Source organism: Mucor velutinosus, assembly GCF_035048745.1.
Source record: "Mucor velutinosus strain NIH1002 chromosome Unknown tig00001547, whole genome shotgun sequence".
Classification (NCBI taxonomy): Eukaryota; Fungi; Mucoromycota; class Mucoromycetes; order Mucorales; family Mucoraceae; genus Mucor; species Mucor velutinosus.
In genome coordinates this window covers 747,443-760,967 of record NW_027041901.1, presented here as the reverse complement: position 1 = coordinate 760,967, position 13,525 = coordinate 747,443, and the positions used below count along the sequence as shown (strand labels likewise).

General features: G+C 42.2%; 6 protein-coding genes across 6 annotated transcripts; 2 read left to right on the top strand and 4 right to left on the bottom strand.

Annotated features, from left to right (window-relative positions):
* Positions 1-326: 326 nt before the first annotated feature.
* On the bottom strand, positions 327-2,327 carry ATC70_006678 (uncharacterized protein; the record flags this gene model as incomplete). Its single annotated transcript, XM_064825950.1, has 1 exon — positions 327-2,327. The coding sequence occupies one exon, from the start codon at positions 2,325-2,327 to the stop codon at positions 327-329; it is 2,001 nt and encodes a 666-aa protein (XP_064687464.1).
* Positions 2,328-2,519: 192 nt separating this feature from the next.
* On the top strand, positions 2,520-2,896 carry PKC1_4 (Serine/threonine kinase; the record flags this gene model as incomplete). Its single annotated transcript, XM_064825949.1, has 3 exons — positions 2,520-2,613; positions 2,674-2,778; positions 2,841-2,896. The coding sequence occupies 3 exons, from the start codon at positions 2,520-2,522 to the stop codon at positions 2,894-2,896; spliced, it is 255 nt and encodes an 84-aa protein (XP_064687463.1).
* A 32-nt stretch (positions 2,897-2,928) lies between these two features.
* Positions 2,929-4,919, bottom strand: ATC70_006676 (uncharacterized protein; the record flags this gene model as incomplete). Its single annotated transcript, XM_064825948.1, has 7 exons — positions 2,929-3,132; positions 3,199-3,592; positions 3,649-3,777; positions 3,836-3,890; positions 3,943-4,236; positions 4,300-4,519; positions 4,578-4,919. 7 exons carry the CDS (start codon positions 4,917-4,919, stop codon positions 2,929-2,931), a joined length of 1,638 nt encoding a protein of 545 aa, XP_064687462.1.
* A 1,184-nt stretch (positions 4,920-6,103) lies between these two features.
* On the top strand, positions 6,104-7,369 carry ATC70_006675 (uncharacterized protein; the record flags this gene model as incomplete). Its single annotated transcript, XM_064825947.1, has 1 exon — positions 6,104-7,369. One exon carries the CDS (start codon positions 6,104-6,106, stop codon positions 7,367-7,369), a length of 1,266 nt encoding a protein of 421 aa, XP_064687461.1.
* Positions 7,370-7,625: 256 nt separating this feature from the next.
* On the bottom strand, positions 7,626-9,377 carry ATC70_006674 (uncharacterized protein; the record flags this gene model as incomplete). The annotated part of the gene is made up of 1 exon (XM_064825946.1): positions 7,626-9,377. One exon carries the CDS (start codon positions 9,375-9,377, stop codon positions 7,626-7,628), a length of 1,752 nt encoding a protein of 583 aa, XP_064687460.1.
* Positions 9,378-9,802: 425 nt separating this feature from the next.
* Positions 9,803-13,031, bottom strand: ATC70_006673 (uncharacterized protein; the record flags this gene model as incomplete). The annotated part of the gene is made up of 15 exons (XM_064825945.1): positions 9,803-10,320; positions 10,376-10,773; positions 10,831-11,012; positions 11,085-11,100; positions 11,169-11,228; positions 11,284-11,344; positions 11,406-11,458; positions 11,518-11,734; positions 11,791-11,955; positions 12,024-12,135; positions 12,196-12,277; positions 12,337-12,520; positions 12,593-12,686; positions 12,744-12,819; positions 12,877-13,031. The coding sequence occupies 15 exons, from the start codon at positions 13,029-13,031 to the stop codon at positions 9,803-9,805; spliced, it is 2,373 nt and encodes a 790-aa protein (XP_064687459.1).
* Between the last annotated feature and the right edge of the window lie 494 nt (positions 13,032-13,525).

Here is a 13,525-nt window from a genome sequence, read left to right as displayed (position 1 = left end):
TATCTTGTCCTACTAGAGACAATTGATGATGTTGGAAGCCTTTGATAGGAATGGCATTTGCAAATTCAAAAGTATTATAGCTTGTCCAGATTACTGTATGTTGCTTTTGCTGCCCGTTTTTATGTATCTTAGAAATTTACACATTGCGAAACGCGAATTAAATGCGAATTCGAACGCGAAATACAATATCCTCATCTGATTTAACAACGTTCTTGACAACTCGATTATAATTTTTTAGTGATTGCAATAAAGCATCAAATAAATTACTTGAAAGTTTTATTCAACATGGATCGAGTCTATATGTTCACAGCAGTAAACATTAAAGATTATTGCGTTTCTGTTGTGGATGTTGATGAACGAGTCGTCTTTTCAATTCTGTCAGCAAATGCCTTGATTTGTGCAATCATGTCTTGCACAACAACTGATTGATGAGATGTGAAAACTTGTTCCACCAAGGGTATCCATTCGTTGTTGGCGATCTCTGATATCTTGATAAGTGGAGCAGTCCACCCTTGATTGAGTGGAATCAGAGCAGGTTCTGTCTTGCCATCACCCTCAGTTGGAACAGAAACAGGAGCCTCTATCTTTTGGTCATCCTCGTCTGTATCCACATCAGAATTGTCGTCGTCAGAGTCTCTTTCATAGACAACATTGGCATATTTGTTTTCAGTGCTGTCCATGACAAGATCGATGACCAAAGTCAAGATGCGCCAACCAGCAAAGAATGCAGCCATCAAATTACCATGGGACGCATTTTGATTGATAGATGTGGGATGTGTACGGATTGTGTTGTTCAAGAATTCAATATACACCAAAGCTTCTTCTAAACCTTGTACAGTCAAACCTAATTGAGCAGCCAAACCCTTACCAAATGATTGAGGAAACAGCGTTAAATGGTAGGAAGCCAACAAGGAATGAATTACACCATAGGTCCAATGGTTCTTGGGCACAGCTACTTCGTTCTTTTCAGGAGCAGGGTTCAATAAGTCCAAGAGATAGGGTTCCAGCATACGCATCATGCCTTCATTCATGCGACGATGGCCATGAATACGAGCCACAAACCCCATAATCATACGCTGTACATTATTTTCACGCTCGCCGATAAAAGTAGCTTCGTCATCCTTGAACTGTGCCTTGCAAGAGAAACAGGTCCAAACATGTTGATCATTGCGGAAACTAGTAGGTTGTTGACAAGCATTACAGGAGACACCTCTGGACCAGTCCCAATCCACACAACGCTCGCAAGAACACTCGAAAAACTTGAACTTTTGCAGCTTGGCTCTGCGGTCTGCTGTGTTGCCCAGTACGAGACCACCAACAGTGGAATCATCCTCAGGAAGATAGGAAAACGACAGTACGTCACCCTCTTTCAATGCGCGAGTAACAGTAAACACCATAGCATTCCGGTCAGGTTCAAAACGTAAAAACATGTTGGGTGAGCAAGAATGAGCAAACTTGGATCCCCAGCGTAACAAGGCAATGGTGGGCGTGCTTGGTGGATCGACAGCATCTTCTCCCCAGTAAGTAGCATTATCTCCAAACTTGGCCTTGTACCGTTCTCTGCGGGCCTTTTTGGAGGAATGTGTAGGCATGGTTCTGCTTCTGGGCAGTGCTACCGTGTGTGCGTTGGAGTAAATCTTGAGCACAAAACTACGAAGATCGTAGGGGTCGACATGCGAATACAAAGGGATAGTGTCGGCTACCTTCTGAGTCACTGTATGAATAAGCTTGATTGTTTTATGATCCAGCCAAAAGGGCTCAATATCTGAATTGGGGTAATAGAAAAAGTCGAAATCATCTCTTTTGTACTCTTTGCGGTTTCTGACATTTGAGAATTGTTTGGTGGGTGGATGAATGTCCAAATAGGCAATAATGGCTGCAGGCACACCAGGGCAAAAGTCTGAATCAGGGTTGATTTCTTCTTCTTCCTCTTCTTCCTCATCCTCATCCGAGCCATCGCTGCTATAGCCATATAAATCATCGTCGTCGTCGTCGTCGTCGTTGTCATGGCAACCATCCTCATTCGCCTCTGTCTCTTGTCCCAATTGATGCTGCTGCTGGAATTTATCCTCTTCTTCGTCATGCACCATTGCATTGAGCATATTCCATAGCTTTTTGGAATAGTAGGGTGATTTGGTCGAACGACAGGTTGGCTTGAGATCGTATTTGATCAGTGGCTCCTCCACAAGGACCACATCGCCAGGCACAAGGGGTCGATTTGCTACCAGAGAACGGCCCACTACAGGACAATCTTTAACTACAACATTGCTTGCGAATTCTTCTTTATTGATAACAGTTTGTATGCCAAGCTGATCCACCTTTGTCATAATAAGATGGGATGTTGAAGGAAGAGAAGAAAAAATTTTCCTGTCATATGAACCTGCAAATGGGATGTCTTGGTCGTTACTACCACTGTGATTTGCAAAAGACGGCGATTCAATCACTCTACGTGGCCAAATGTATGAGCTGTGGTATACAACACTCTCTCTTTCTCCCTTCCATACAATTAAACTATCAAAATGTTGACTCTTGGACTCGGGCAGTTGTTCTATGTATTACTCTGCTTTATTAACGCTATAGCAGTCTTGAGTGAAGAGAGATTCTTGGCCAGAAGTAAGTCATTCCTCATCATTATAAACACGTAAACGCTCTTTTGTTGATATCACATCGTAGTTGGATGGACAGCACAACCAGAAGCTGGTTTCGGCAACGAACAGGGACAATCTATCAAATACAAAATCATCAACTTAATATCTGCAGTGAGAACACTCATGAGAAGTAAGTTCATTGTGATGTGGGAAGGTCTTGTAAATGCATTTATTGAATTTTATGTGTTATAGTTCCCTTAATTGGTATTAATATCGTGGTTATTATATATGAACTTTTGCTTGGATAAATCAATGAGAAATAAATATACCAAAACATCATTTATACAGCTGATCCAAGGCCAATGAGGCACCAAAAGGAGTAGCTCTTGATTTTATCGTCATCAAATCTGAGCGACGATTTCTTTGATCCGTCCATGCTATCATCCACATCCATCTCATCCATTTCATCCGCATCAATGTCTCCCGATGAGACATCCATTCGGTCCTCGTCTGATTTGTAATTATAAGTGACAAGCAAGGGAAACTAGCATGTACACAGCAGCAGCATATTCAGCTATAGGGTTTATATCGCCTGTTTGCATTCACTCACCTTGAATTCACCAGCTTGATCAGGGATAACTTCGACCAATATGCTGGTATAATTGTTTCTCTTTTCATAAACACCATCTACGTATGAATTGGCAGCAAAATTGGCATTGTTTCGTCTATTCCCAGTAGGATACATCTCATCATCATACTCGATCGTCTCATTGTAAGCGCCCACAGTGAAATGAGGTGACAGAATTGTCACTTTGCCTCGAATTTTGTGCTCGGTTTCCTCATCATCGGCAGATTTCTTTCTAATTTGAGGTGTTGCTAATGTGATGTTCATCTCTTCATACAATGGATTTGTGAATTTGAGCACAAGCTGTGTAGGCACCCCAACTTGAAGTGGCCAGTTCTTTCTAGGCAGCTTTAATAATGTAATCGTGGGTATGTAGTTCCTAATAGAAGTGAGTCAATTGTCATATCTATGAGATGTCCCCCAGAGATGGCTTACATGGCAACCAGCTTGATCTTGAATCGAGTTGCTTGCGCTTTCTGTTCTGGCTTAATCAGGATGTGGCGACAGTTACGACAACGCTTCGATCTCTTTATGGCTAGGTGAATGCGCTGAGGATGTACTTTGCTGTGTACATGGATAGATGGTGAATGAAGAGCTCTGGACTTTTTGAAGATACACTTACGATAGTTCATAAGGCTGATCGTATAGTTGAGAGAAGCGTTGAGACAATGTAGACACTATACAAAGAGACTTAGCAGACTTGACAAGGTCTATAAACCACACTATTACCTCCATCCACGCTTCTCAGAGTCGTCATTGATTCCAATAATCTTACATCGTCATCTGGTACCTGTACACTTGGTTCATAATCGCTGATATCGTCCAACTTTCCTTGCTGCGTTTGAGAATCATGCTGAAATTGGCTTCCCATGTATTTACTGAATGCTGATGAGCTAGAGAATGACAAGAAGCTTGTTGGTAATGATGGCGGTGAATTCACTCTGAGATGCTTTTCAAAATGCTCTTTGAGTTGGTCAAATTCCTTTGCATCAGGCAGCGCTTCCTCATTCTTTTGCAATTGCACTGTGCAAACCACCTATCAGTCAAACCTTGTGTTGTTGACCATCATACCATGGAAAGACTTACACGCTAGACTTGTAGGTTTTTCAAATGTCATGTTGATTTCCTGTGAGTTCCAACGACAGACATTGCAAGCCAAGAAATAGGGACCCGGAGCAGGACCCAAGGCAGACATTTGAGTTGGTTCCTGAGCTGCAACGACAGACAGCGTATTTTGACAAATAGGACATTGGAAGCAGTTTCGAGCACATCTGTTCTTTTCACTCTTCACACTCGCAGTAGGTACCTATAATAATACTCTAAGCAATTTGATTTGATCAAGACGTTGCGATGGTTTCTTTTACCTCAAACAGACAATTTGGACAATAATACGATACGATTTCATCCTGCACACAAGAGGGACATCTTATCTGATGGCAATCTTCGCAAAAATAAAGACGTGAAAGCGGGTATAGATAGTTGGATGCTTGATTTGATAGTAAATGGCGTCCAGTGACAGAAGCAGCACCTTCAGCTGCTGTTGCTCCTGTTGTGCTTGTGATCGAAGTGGTGGAAGTGGTTGGGCCGAGATTAGAAGGTGTACTTTCAGCTGGCTCTATATTCAAGGCAGCATGCTCTTTCTTGGCTGAACAGGCACAGTAATAGTCCACAAACGGGATGGGTTCCTTATCATCTATGGATAGCATTGTATGGTGGTGGAAAAAAAGCACGTAATCTAGTAAAATTGTATCAGGAACCAACAGAAAAATGTCTCAATTTTTTAAGATAACTCTGTGACCCCCCTTTGAAGCAACACTGCTACAATCTACATTCCTTTTGTGAATAAAACCAATGCTCAAAGTTGTTTGCTATATATTATAGCATCCGACTCTTCATGTTAAATGCTACAAAAGGGTTGCTGGAAAGAGGATACAGCAAGTTGAATCTAGGGGGTGAGATCTGATCTAAACGCTCCAAATGAACGTAGACGGCATTTTGACATGGATCGACAACAGCAAAATTGAATCTTGAAGCAGATCCTACAGCTAAGTAAGGTACACATCGCAGTTTGCAGTAGCAAAACAAAGATGTAAAGCATGAATGTAGCCTTCATACGTATCTATTGAATACATCTCATTCGAATGAGAACAGCAATCACCTAGGCATGCTATTGCATAAAAATGTACACCACAAAAGCAGTAATTACCTTGTTGGGATGGACTTGATGATTGCATGATTTTGCGCTAGTAACATGGACCCAGCACCATGTCTATTACAATGACGTCCGTATTGTTACTGACCTGATCTACATTCACAAGCTCAAAAGTAGATTGAAGAACACTTACTAGACGAGTATCTGAGATGGTGCCTGAATGTACTCTACACTCAACATTGCTCAGCCAAAACAACAGCCAAGAATGGGTTTCATGCAAACCTAATTTAATTGATATATAAACAAAGAAATGGGTTCATGTTTGGCTCTTGTTCTTTGAAATACGAAAAGGGGAACAATAAAATATGATGCATAGTAAGACGATAAAAAATATCCCGGAGATTGACCACATTTAGCCTGTTCAAGGGGAGTCCAGACTCGTCTATCAGCGCATGAGATCAACTCACGCCATTCTTGTAAACATACTTGACCTCAGTTCAGATATTGAAACCTCCTTGAATGTGTGTGTATCTGACATGAGTCTGTGTAATGGCCTTTTTTTATATATACATACATGACACAAGGGGTTCAGAGACAGAGGCGCCTATCTACTGTGTGTGTAAAAGTGGGTTGAAATGCTCCTTAAATATTTTCAAATGAAAAAAGTATAAAATGATTTCTTCTGCATTTCTGCCACCTCTCTCTCCCTCTTTCGTTTTCTTATTCCACACACATCCAATGCCATCCGCATCGCCCATGATGAAGCCATCTTTCAGCCTCAATACCACGTCAAAATTAGGCTACACTATTGATTCAGCATCCATCATCTCGTTTGAGAAACGCAGCGATCAAAAGGTCTGGTATATTATCAAGGTGGAGCCACACAAGAAACGGCCCTTTTTGATTGCAAGAAGATACGAAGAGTTTACACAGCTTTCACAGAAATTATATGAAAGATTCAGCACTACCAAACAACGTGCTGGCTCACGTTTACCACCCAAGATCAAGAGCAGATTAAATCTGTTGCCTGCCAGCAAACAATTACATGCTCAACGCGCAGAAGAACTGGAGCAGTTCCTCAGCATCTTGTTTTGTAAACAGACCATGATCACAGAGTCATTTTTCGTCTTGGATTTCTTTAGTATTCAAAAATCTGATTCAATATTGGAGCAAGAAGAACAAGAAAATGCGCCATCCACTAGCACATCCTCCTCACGATGGAAGAGACTGAGATGCACGTCCTTTCTGGCCCGTTCGCCACCTACTACAGCTACATCTACACCAAGCTCTAATGCTAGTGGTGGTGGACTCTCATCTCTTTGCAGTCAAGCAGCAAATAAGATTTGGCATCGTAGTAACCATGGCAACCAACAGCAACCTCAACCTTCCATGTCAACACCTACAAGCACCACACTCGCATCAAAGAATGCAACAGGCACAGTTAGATCATTCCAGCTACATAGTAACACCCATGCGTATCACAAAGGAGAGCTAAAAAAGAGCAAATCATCACATTGCATCAGAGAACCATCGCCACCACCAACACCACTCTCACCACAACATCCATTATCAGAATCCACCAATAGTAGTCGATCTGGCAGCATTGCATCCAGTCATCTTAGCAACAGCACATGTGCGACGACTATCACGCCTAGCCCAAGTGCCAGCAGCCATCTTCCACTGAAGCCTACCATCAAGATCAAGGTCATCTACGACGTGGACAACATCATCGTCCTCCAAGTGCCTCGGTCGATTGCCCTTCATGATTTGCGTTCTCGCATAGCACAGAAATTTTCCGATCCTAGTATGGGTAGCAATGTCCATGTGCAAGACGAGGTTGTACTGCTATTTAATGATAGTAATAGTAGCTGCTGTAGCATTGCCACCGCCAGGAATGACATGGCGCTTCCTGCTGTATTGATCAACAAAGAGCAAGATCTTGTACAAATCATGCACACTAAATGGAATCGACTTGAAAAGGTGACACTACGTTGCATTATGTAAACTCACACTCTTTCACACACACGCTCCTTAAAAAGAATGAACCTCCTTGACATTCATTTCATGTAAATACACACCCTTCCTTATATACATATAGCACACCTCAGTCTTTTTACATATACACTCACTCACTCACTCACTCACTCACTCACTCACTCACTCACTCACTCACTCACTCACTCACTCACATATGAACTCTACATATTATTGAACATTCCTCACGTTAAAACCACTTGAAAATATTAAAAACTACTATATTTTATTGCGACTTTTTCCTCTTGGTTGATATTTGTCTTTGCTGTTCGTTCTTGAATACTATTTGCAGCGGTTGTTGCGGCAACATGAAGGCAGGTTTGGATATGTCAATGCCATGTGTTTGGTTGAACGCTGTCCTTGCGCTGGATTGAGAAGCAGTAGAGAGAGAGCAGGCCACCTCTGGGATGGCAATGTTCATCCTTGTAAACTGATCCTGTATTTTCTGAGCATATATCTTCATTTTAAACACATCATGTGTATATGCCTGCGTACTTTTGAGCATAATGAGGTTGATTTTGAGCTGTTCTTGCGCGTGTGCATTAAATTCCTCCTTGTCATACTGTAGGATGCGTTTCGCTGTGTTGTGAATGGCGAAAAACATGTGGTGATAGGTACTCTGATCGCAGCCCATTGTCTTGAGATGTCGCAATGTTTGCAGCAGCTCCAAATTGGTTTGGAGGCAATCAATTAAAATATCGTGAGGTGGTGATTGTTGTGGGTTTAGGAATTGATACAGAACAACAAGCCGCATGGAGTTATAGCATAGATGCAAGTGTATCTCGGCTATAAGGTTCTTTTTTGGCAATTGAGTATACCAACTCGTCAGCTCCTTGGTGATGCTGTAATAATGACTGGAGGGAATTTTCTGCTGCTGATTTACAAAGATTTTGCCTGAATGCAAGGCTCGAATATAGCGCCGCATGTAGTGTGTCAGGCAGGCAAAGCTGTACAGATTGTGCTGATCTTGCTGGAGCTTGGCGAGCGATAGTTTGGTAATGTGGCCCAGATCCACCCAAGGCACGGTGTCTGGCAGTAAGCAATCTCTGTTCAACGTGAGGCACATCCAAGCGTCAACATAGTACCATCGAAACCAGCATCCCAGTGTGATATTATCCACTGGCTCGGATCTCACTACTTGTTGTTCTGCCAAATGCTGCAAGGAAATAGATGCCAGGCCGCCCCAAGTGCGCTGCTGCTCGTACAGCCGCAGTAGGTTGGATGTGTAGCTAAGACAAAAGTAGGACTGAATGATCAGTGGCTGCATATCGTCAAACAGGATATCGTCTAACTTGTTTCTTGCTTGCTCATAGAACACCATCGCTGCTTGTTTAAAGTAAAGGCTGTTTCTTTTAATCTGCTGATCCATAAATGTCACTAGACAAATCGAGGCTATACAATACACAATTGGCTGGGGCGCTTTACGCCAATTCCTGATAAGGTCTACGCTTATGGGAGCTACTTTGAAACCAATACAGCACCAGTGCTCCACAGCGCGGGCCATGAGCATGTCTAGTATCTGTGAACTCTCAACGTTGAGGCGCACAGAGGGCGGAACGAAAAATTCCGTGGTGGATGATAGATTGACCAAATCTTCTTCGGTCGTCTTTTGTTGTGTATAATTGGATCTCGTTCTTATGGCTGAGGGCTCCATGTCTTCAATGTCTTTTAATGCAATCTGGAGATCGGAAAAGTTGGCGAGCTGAAGAGTGATGCTGGCTCTTCTGAATTGCTGCTGTTCGTCTTCGTCGGATATTATAAAGGTGTCGTTTAAGACAGGCTTTGAAAAGAAGCTTTGCTGTTTCTCATACAATGAAAGTTCGCACTGACTTGCTATGTAGATCTCGTCCCTTGCTTGCTGTACTTGCTCATGTTCCTGCTGTTGTCTCTCGAGGTGGGGTCGTAAGTAGTCAAACAGTAATCTCTCAGTGGAAGTAGGTGAGACAACATCTTGTTGTTGATAATAAGAGTTTGACATCTTTTTTAGTGGTAGGATTTTCCAGAAAGTAATGGAAAAGAGGGGTAGAATGAGAAGTCTACTTTTATATTTGCCAAAACGGCCGTGCTACCTGAAAGGATTTGCGTTTTAAGGAGTAAGTTTGTATGTTGCATGTTGCAAAGAACGTCAATGCTTGTCGTCTGTGTATGTGTGTACGCATAGATTTATGACGACAACTGGTGTATGTGCATGGCAGGCCCAAGGTATACATTTACAGTTTGACCTGCCATTGAGAGCCCAGAGATAAAGACAAGGAAAGCCTGTTCACGGTCGTTGATAGTGAGACAAAGAAAAGAAGTATCAACAGGAAAACAAACACTCTCCACTTGGGTCAAACAGCCCTGCATTAGACTGAAACTATTGCTAGTTTTATGATACCTCAAACTACATATTTATTCATCCTTTTAGATTTTGGCTTTAGCGGCAGCCTTCTGATTTGCAGTGGGAATAGCATTATCCTCGCCCAAAATATCAGCCATGCGAAGCACACGAGTGCTCACGGTAGCATTGTCTCTTCTATTCTTGCCCTCACGTCTAAATCTACCAATATGATCCACTAATTCCCACAGATGACCTCTAGGCATGAGTATGCCATTTTGGCGTTCAGGGGTATAAGCAGGGCTGACAGCGACTTCAGACCATGGTTTGGGATTACTGTGGCGTCTCTTGAGCAAGATGTCTTGCTCTTCATAGCGAACAAATGCGTTGCTCAACGTTTCCTTGTTGACAGCCTCCAGATAGCTGAGATCGCCTTGGTAATAAAGTGTCTTGCCTAACGATTGAGTTCGATTGGCAAACAGTTTACTATCAACCCAAATAGGGTCTTGTCCTGCAACGACGCTAGGAGGTGCCAAAGTGAACAAACTGACAGCAGCTAACCAGTATGATTCAATGAAGGGCCAGATCATAAAGCAGAGGAAATCTAGTATACTGCTATTAGACATACAGTACACTCACATGGCAGCATGGGCACTTACCATAGTTTTCTCTGCCACAGCTTCTCTCCATATCAGATAATCCTACCCAGCCATCTTCACACACTTCAATGACATTGTTGTCTGCGAGCCATTGGATGGTACGTCTGGTGTTGCTCTCTACGCCGCCAGGTCTATAAATCATGTCTAATTTCAACAAACTGGAAAGGAACGAGATTTCATCCAGCAGGTCAGCGTACTGCATGCGCTGCAGAGGCTTTCCACCGCCCTTCTTGACAACCGAGTACAAGGCAGCACAGACAATGGCTTCCTCCACAAAGAGATGGATGACTTGGTTGCGATAATACGAGAGCTCGAATGCGGCGATGGGGTAAAATGTAGGTTCGACAATATCCTTTCCTTTTCGTTCGCCAATCAAGTCTTTGTGGATCACCACGGTTCTATTATCATTTCTGTAAATACGAGTGCGTCATTTGTAGGTACATGCACCAACTCACTTGTCCACGATTTCGCCAGTAGACATGTCATGAAATTCAGAAACTTGGCCGCCTTTATCTTCAATGATCTTTTTCAACCATTCCACTCTTCGGATCAATTCGCTTCTACCAACACCTCGTCCTCTCAGTGTCAGGATGACAGTGCCTACTAGTGCGGAAGGCATGACTACAGATATGGCATTCTAACAAATAAAGTAATTCTTTGTTAGCTTATACAACAGGGGAAAAAAAAAAGGAGGTACTATTGCACTTACGATATCAGCAAGCACTCTAAATTTAGATTGAAGATGTGAGTTGCCCATGCTGTTTCAAATCAAGAAAGCTTATTTCTTATATACCTGTAGCCTAACGATTTCAGCAAGACGGATTTCTGTGTCGAGTCGGTGAGGTCCATTGGACTGTGCACTATTGTCAGTATCGGATTTAACGCGACACGTTACTAGAAAGACATACCCTCTCATCTTGACTTGATCATCTAACCAATCTCTTAATGAATAAGGCTTGCCCAAGCGAACTGTATACAAGCAAGACTTGAGTAAACGTACTCTCCCCAACCAAACTCCTGATATACAAACCATCCACACGACCCCACTTTAATTGTAGCAATCTGCTATTCGTCAGAACACCCCTAAAGGAACCATGTTTTCAGCATTTCTCTTGCTTCTCTTTCAGCTAGCAGCATCTTACCATAGACTCTCCTTTTCTTTGGGAGTACCGAGTAATTCAGTTGCATAACTGGAAGTCTCAATGATTTTATCATAACCAAGCGAAATAGGCACAATGTGACAATCAGAAAAGCGATCATCAACCAGGGCATCCAAGATGATCTTGACAACACCTAATTTTGGTTGCAGTAATTTGCCCAATCTGGATCGAGTGCCTTCAACAAAGCATTCAAAATTCACTGTAAGGTATGCCAGTGAGTGAGATGTGGGCCAGGTGCATCATGTTCTCACTTACTGCCTTCAGCCAGCAATGTAGCCATGTATTCCTCTAAAACTGTCTTGTACAACTCATCATTTCCCCATTCTCGACGGATAAAAACGGCACCAGATGATTTCAATAATTTGCCAACGACAGGCATATCGAGATTATCGCCGGCGACAATATGGGGGATTTGGATTCCTGATGCAAGAAACGATAAAATTTAGCTTGTGTTCCTTTTTGTGCGTGAGTAAAAAGAGGGTATATACCTAATCTGTACATCAAATAGGATACCACCAAATAATCGATATGCGATTTATGAGATGGCAAAAAGATGAGCGATTGCTTCTTTTCTTGTGCCATTAAAGCAACTCGTTTTAGCTATGGTCAACATGGTTAGACCATGTCAATCCAGCAAGTGCGCCCTTCACTTCAACTTACCTCGACCCATTCACTTTCTCTAATATGAACACCCTGATGATACAGTCGCACAAGGATATTATTGACTACAAAGGCAAAGAACCTAGGTTAAGGGATGAGTCAATGGCCATGATTGAATGCTGATCTCTTTGATTGTCATACCGCAATGTGCGAACGCTATCTACTGTGGCAATGGCTTTCTCAGCAATGGCTTTTGCAACGACTTCAAGCTCTTTTCGAAGCGCCTTTCTTTGTTTCTCGATCCGTTTGTCGTTTGGCTTCCATTTCTTTTGAGCAACCAAGATTTCAGTTTGTCGATTAGCTAATTGAGTGATAATTTCTTGGACTGACGAAATAAGGAGATCAGATCAAGTAAGATCCCCCTTTTTTTTTTTTTTTTACGTATGATTTGAATTACCTTTTTTACTATCTAGTACTACTTGCTTCATTTTTGCTGAATAGCCAGGGTATAATATTTTGGTGCCAATATAGTTGTTATATCCTCTCCAGCCCTACGCATTGCAGTCAATATCGTGTGTTGGTCAGCTAGAGAGCCATCCGCGACTTACAGTGCCTTGGTAGAACAAGCCGACATTTAGCATGAATGCTACGGGATCTTCTCTGATACGGCGTGGTTCTTTCTCTCTGTTTCATGACAGCATAAGTCTCATAGGCAGCTATTTTCACTGTTACAGTACTCACACTACGTTGCGATGCTCTCTTTCATTGTACGTTAAATCTCGCTTGACATGGATCTTAAGTGCTCGAGGATTGTCTACAGTGTAATCGTCGCCGGATTTCTTGTATTCTTGTACAAGCTCTTGAATACGTTTCTCGGTTTTACTGTCTGCTCCCATAGTGATAGTGGTGATTCAAACAATGAACAAGGAGAGAAGAAAGAGAAGAGGAGAAAGTGGATAAAACGGATTTATATAAAAATTAAAAAATTGTGGGGTAGAAATAACTAGTGGGGTATTAACGAATAGTATCGCCTGGATGTGGGTTTTGGTCGTTGCTAGGCATGCAACGAACAAATCAACAGTATTTCTGCTTACATTTTCACAATTGAATGAAACGGCTTGTATCACATGATTCAGGCACAGCTCCATCCTAGATACTCTGCTAGGTTGTCAATGCATTGAGGCCATCTATCGTACGATACCAGCTGTATATATTTCCATAGATACTGCCCAATTGTGTGGGTATCAACAGTGAGTCCAACACCAGTTGTCTAAATACTATGTCATTCAATGTCAATCTCTCAAAAAAAAAAAAAAAAAAAAAAAAAAAAAAAGGAATATATCTTTGGAGCAATGCGATCATTGGGATGATTGGGACCATTGGGCACATT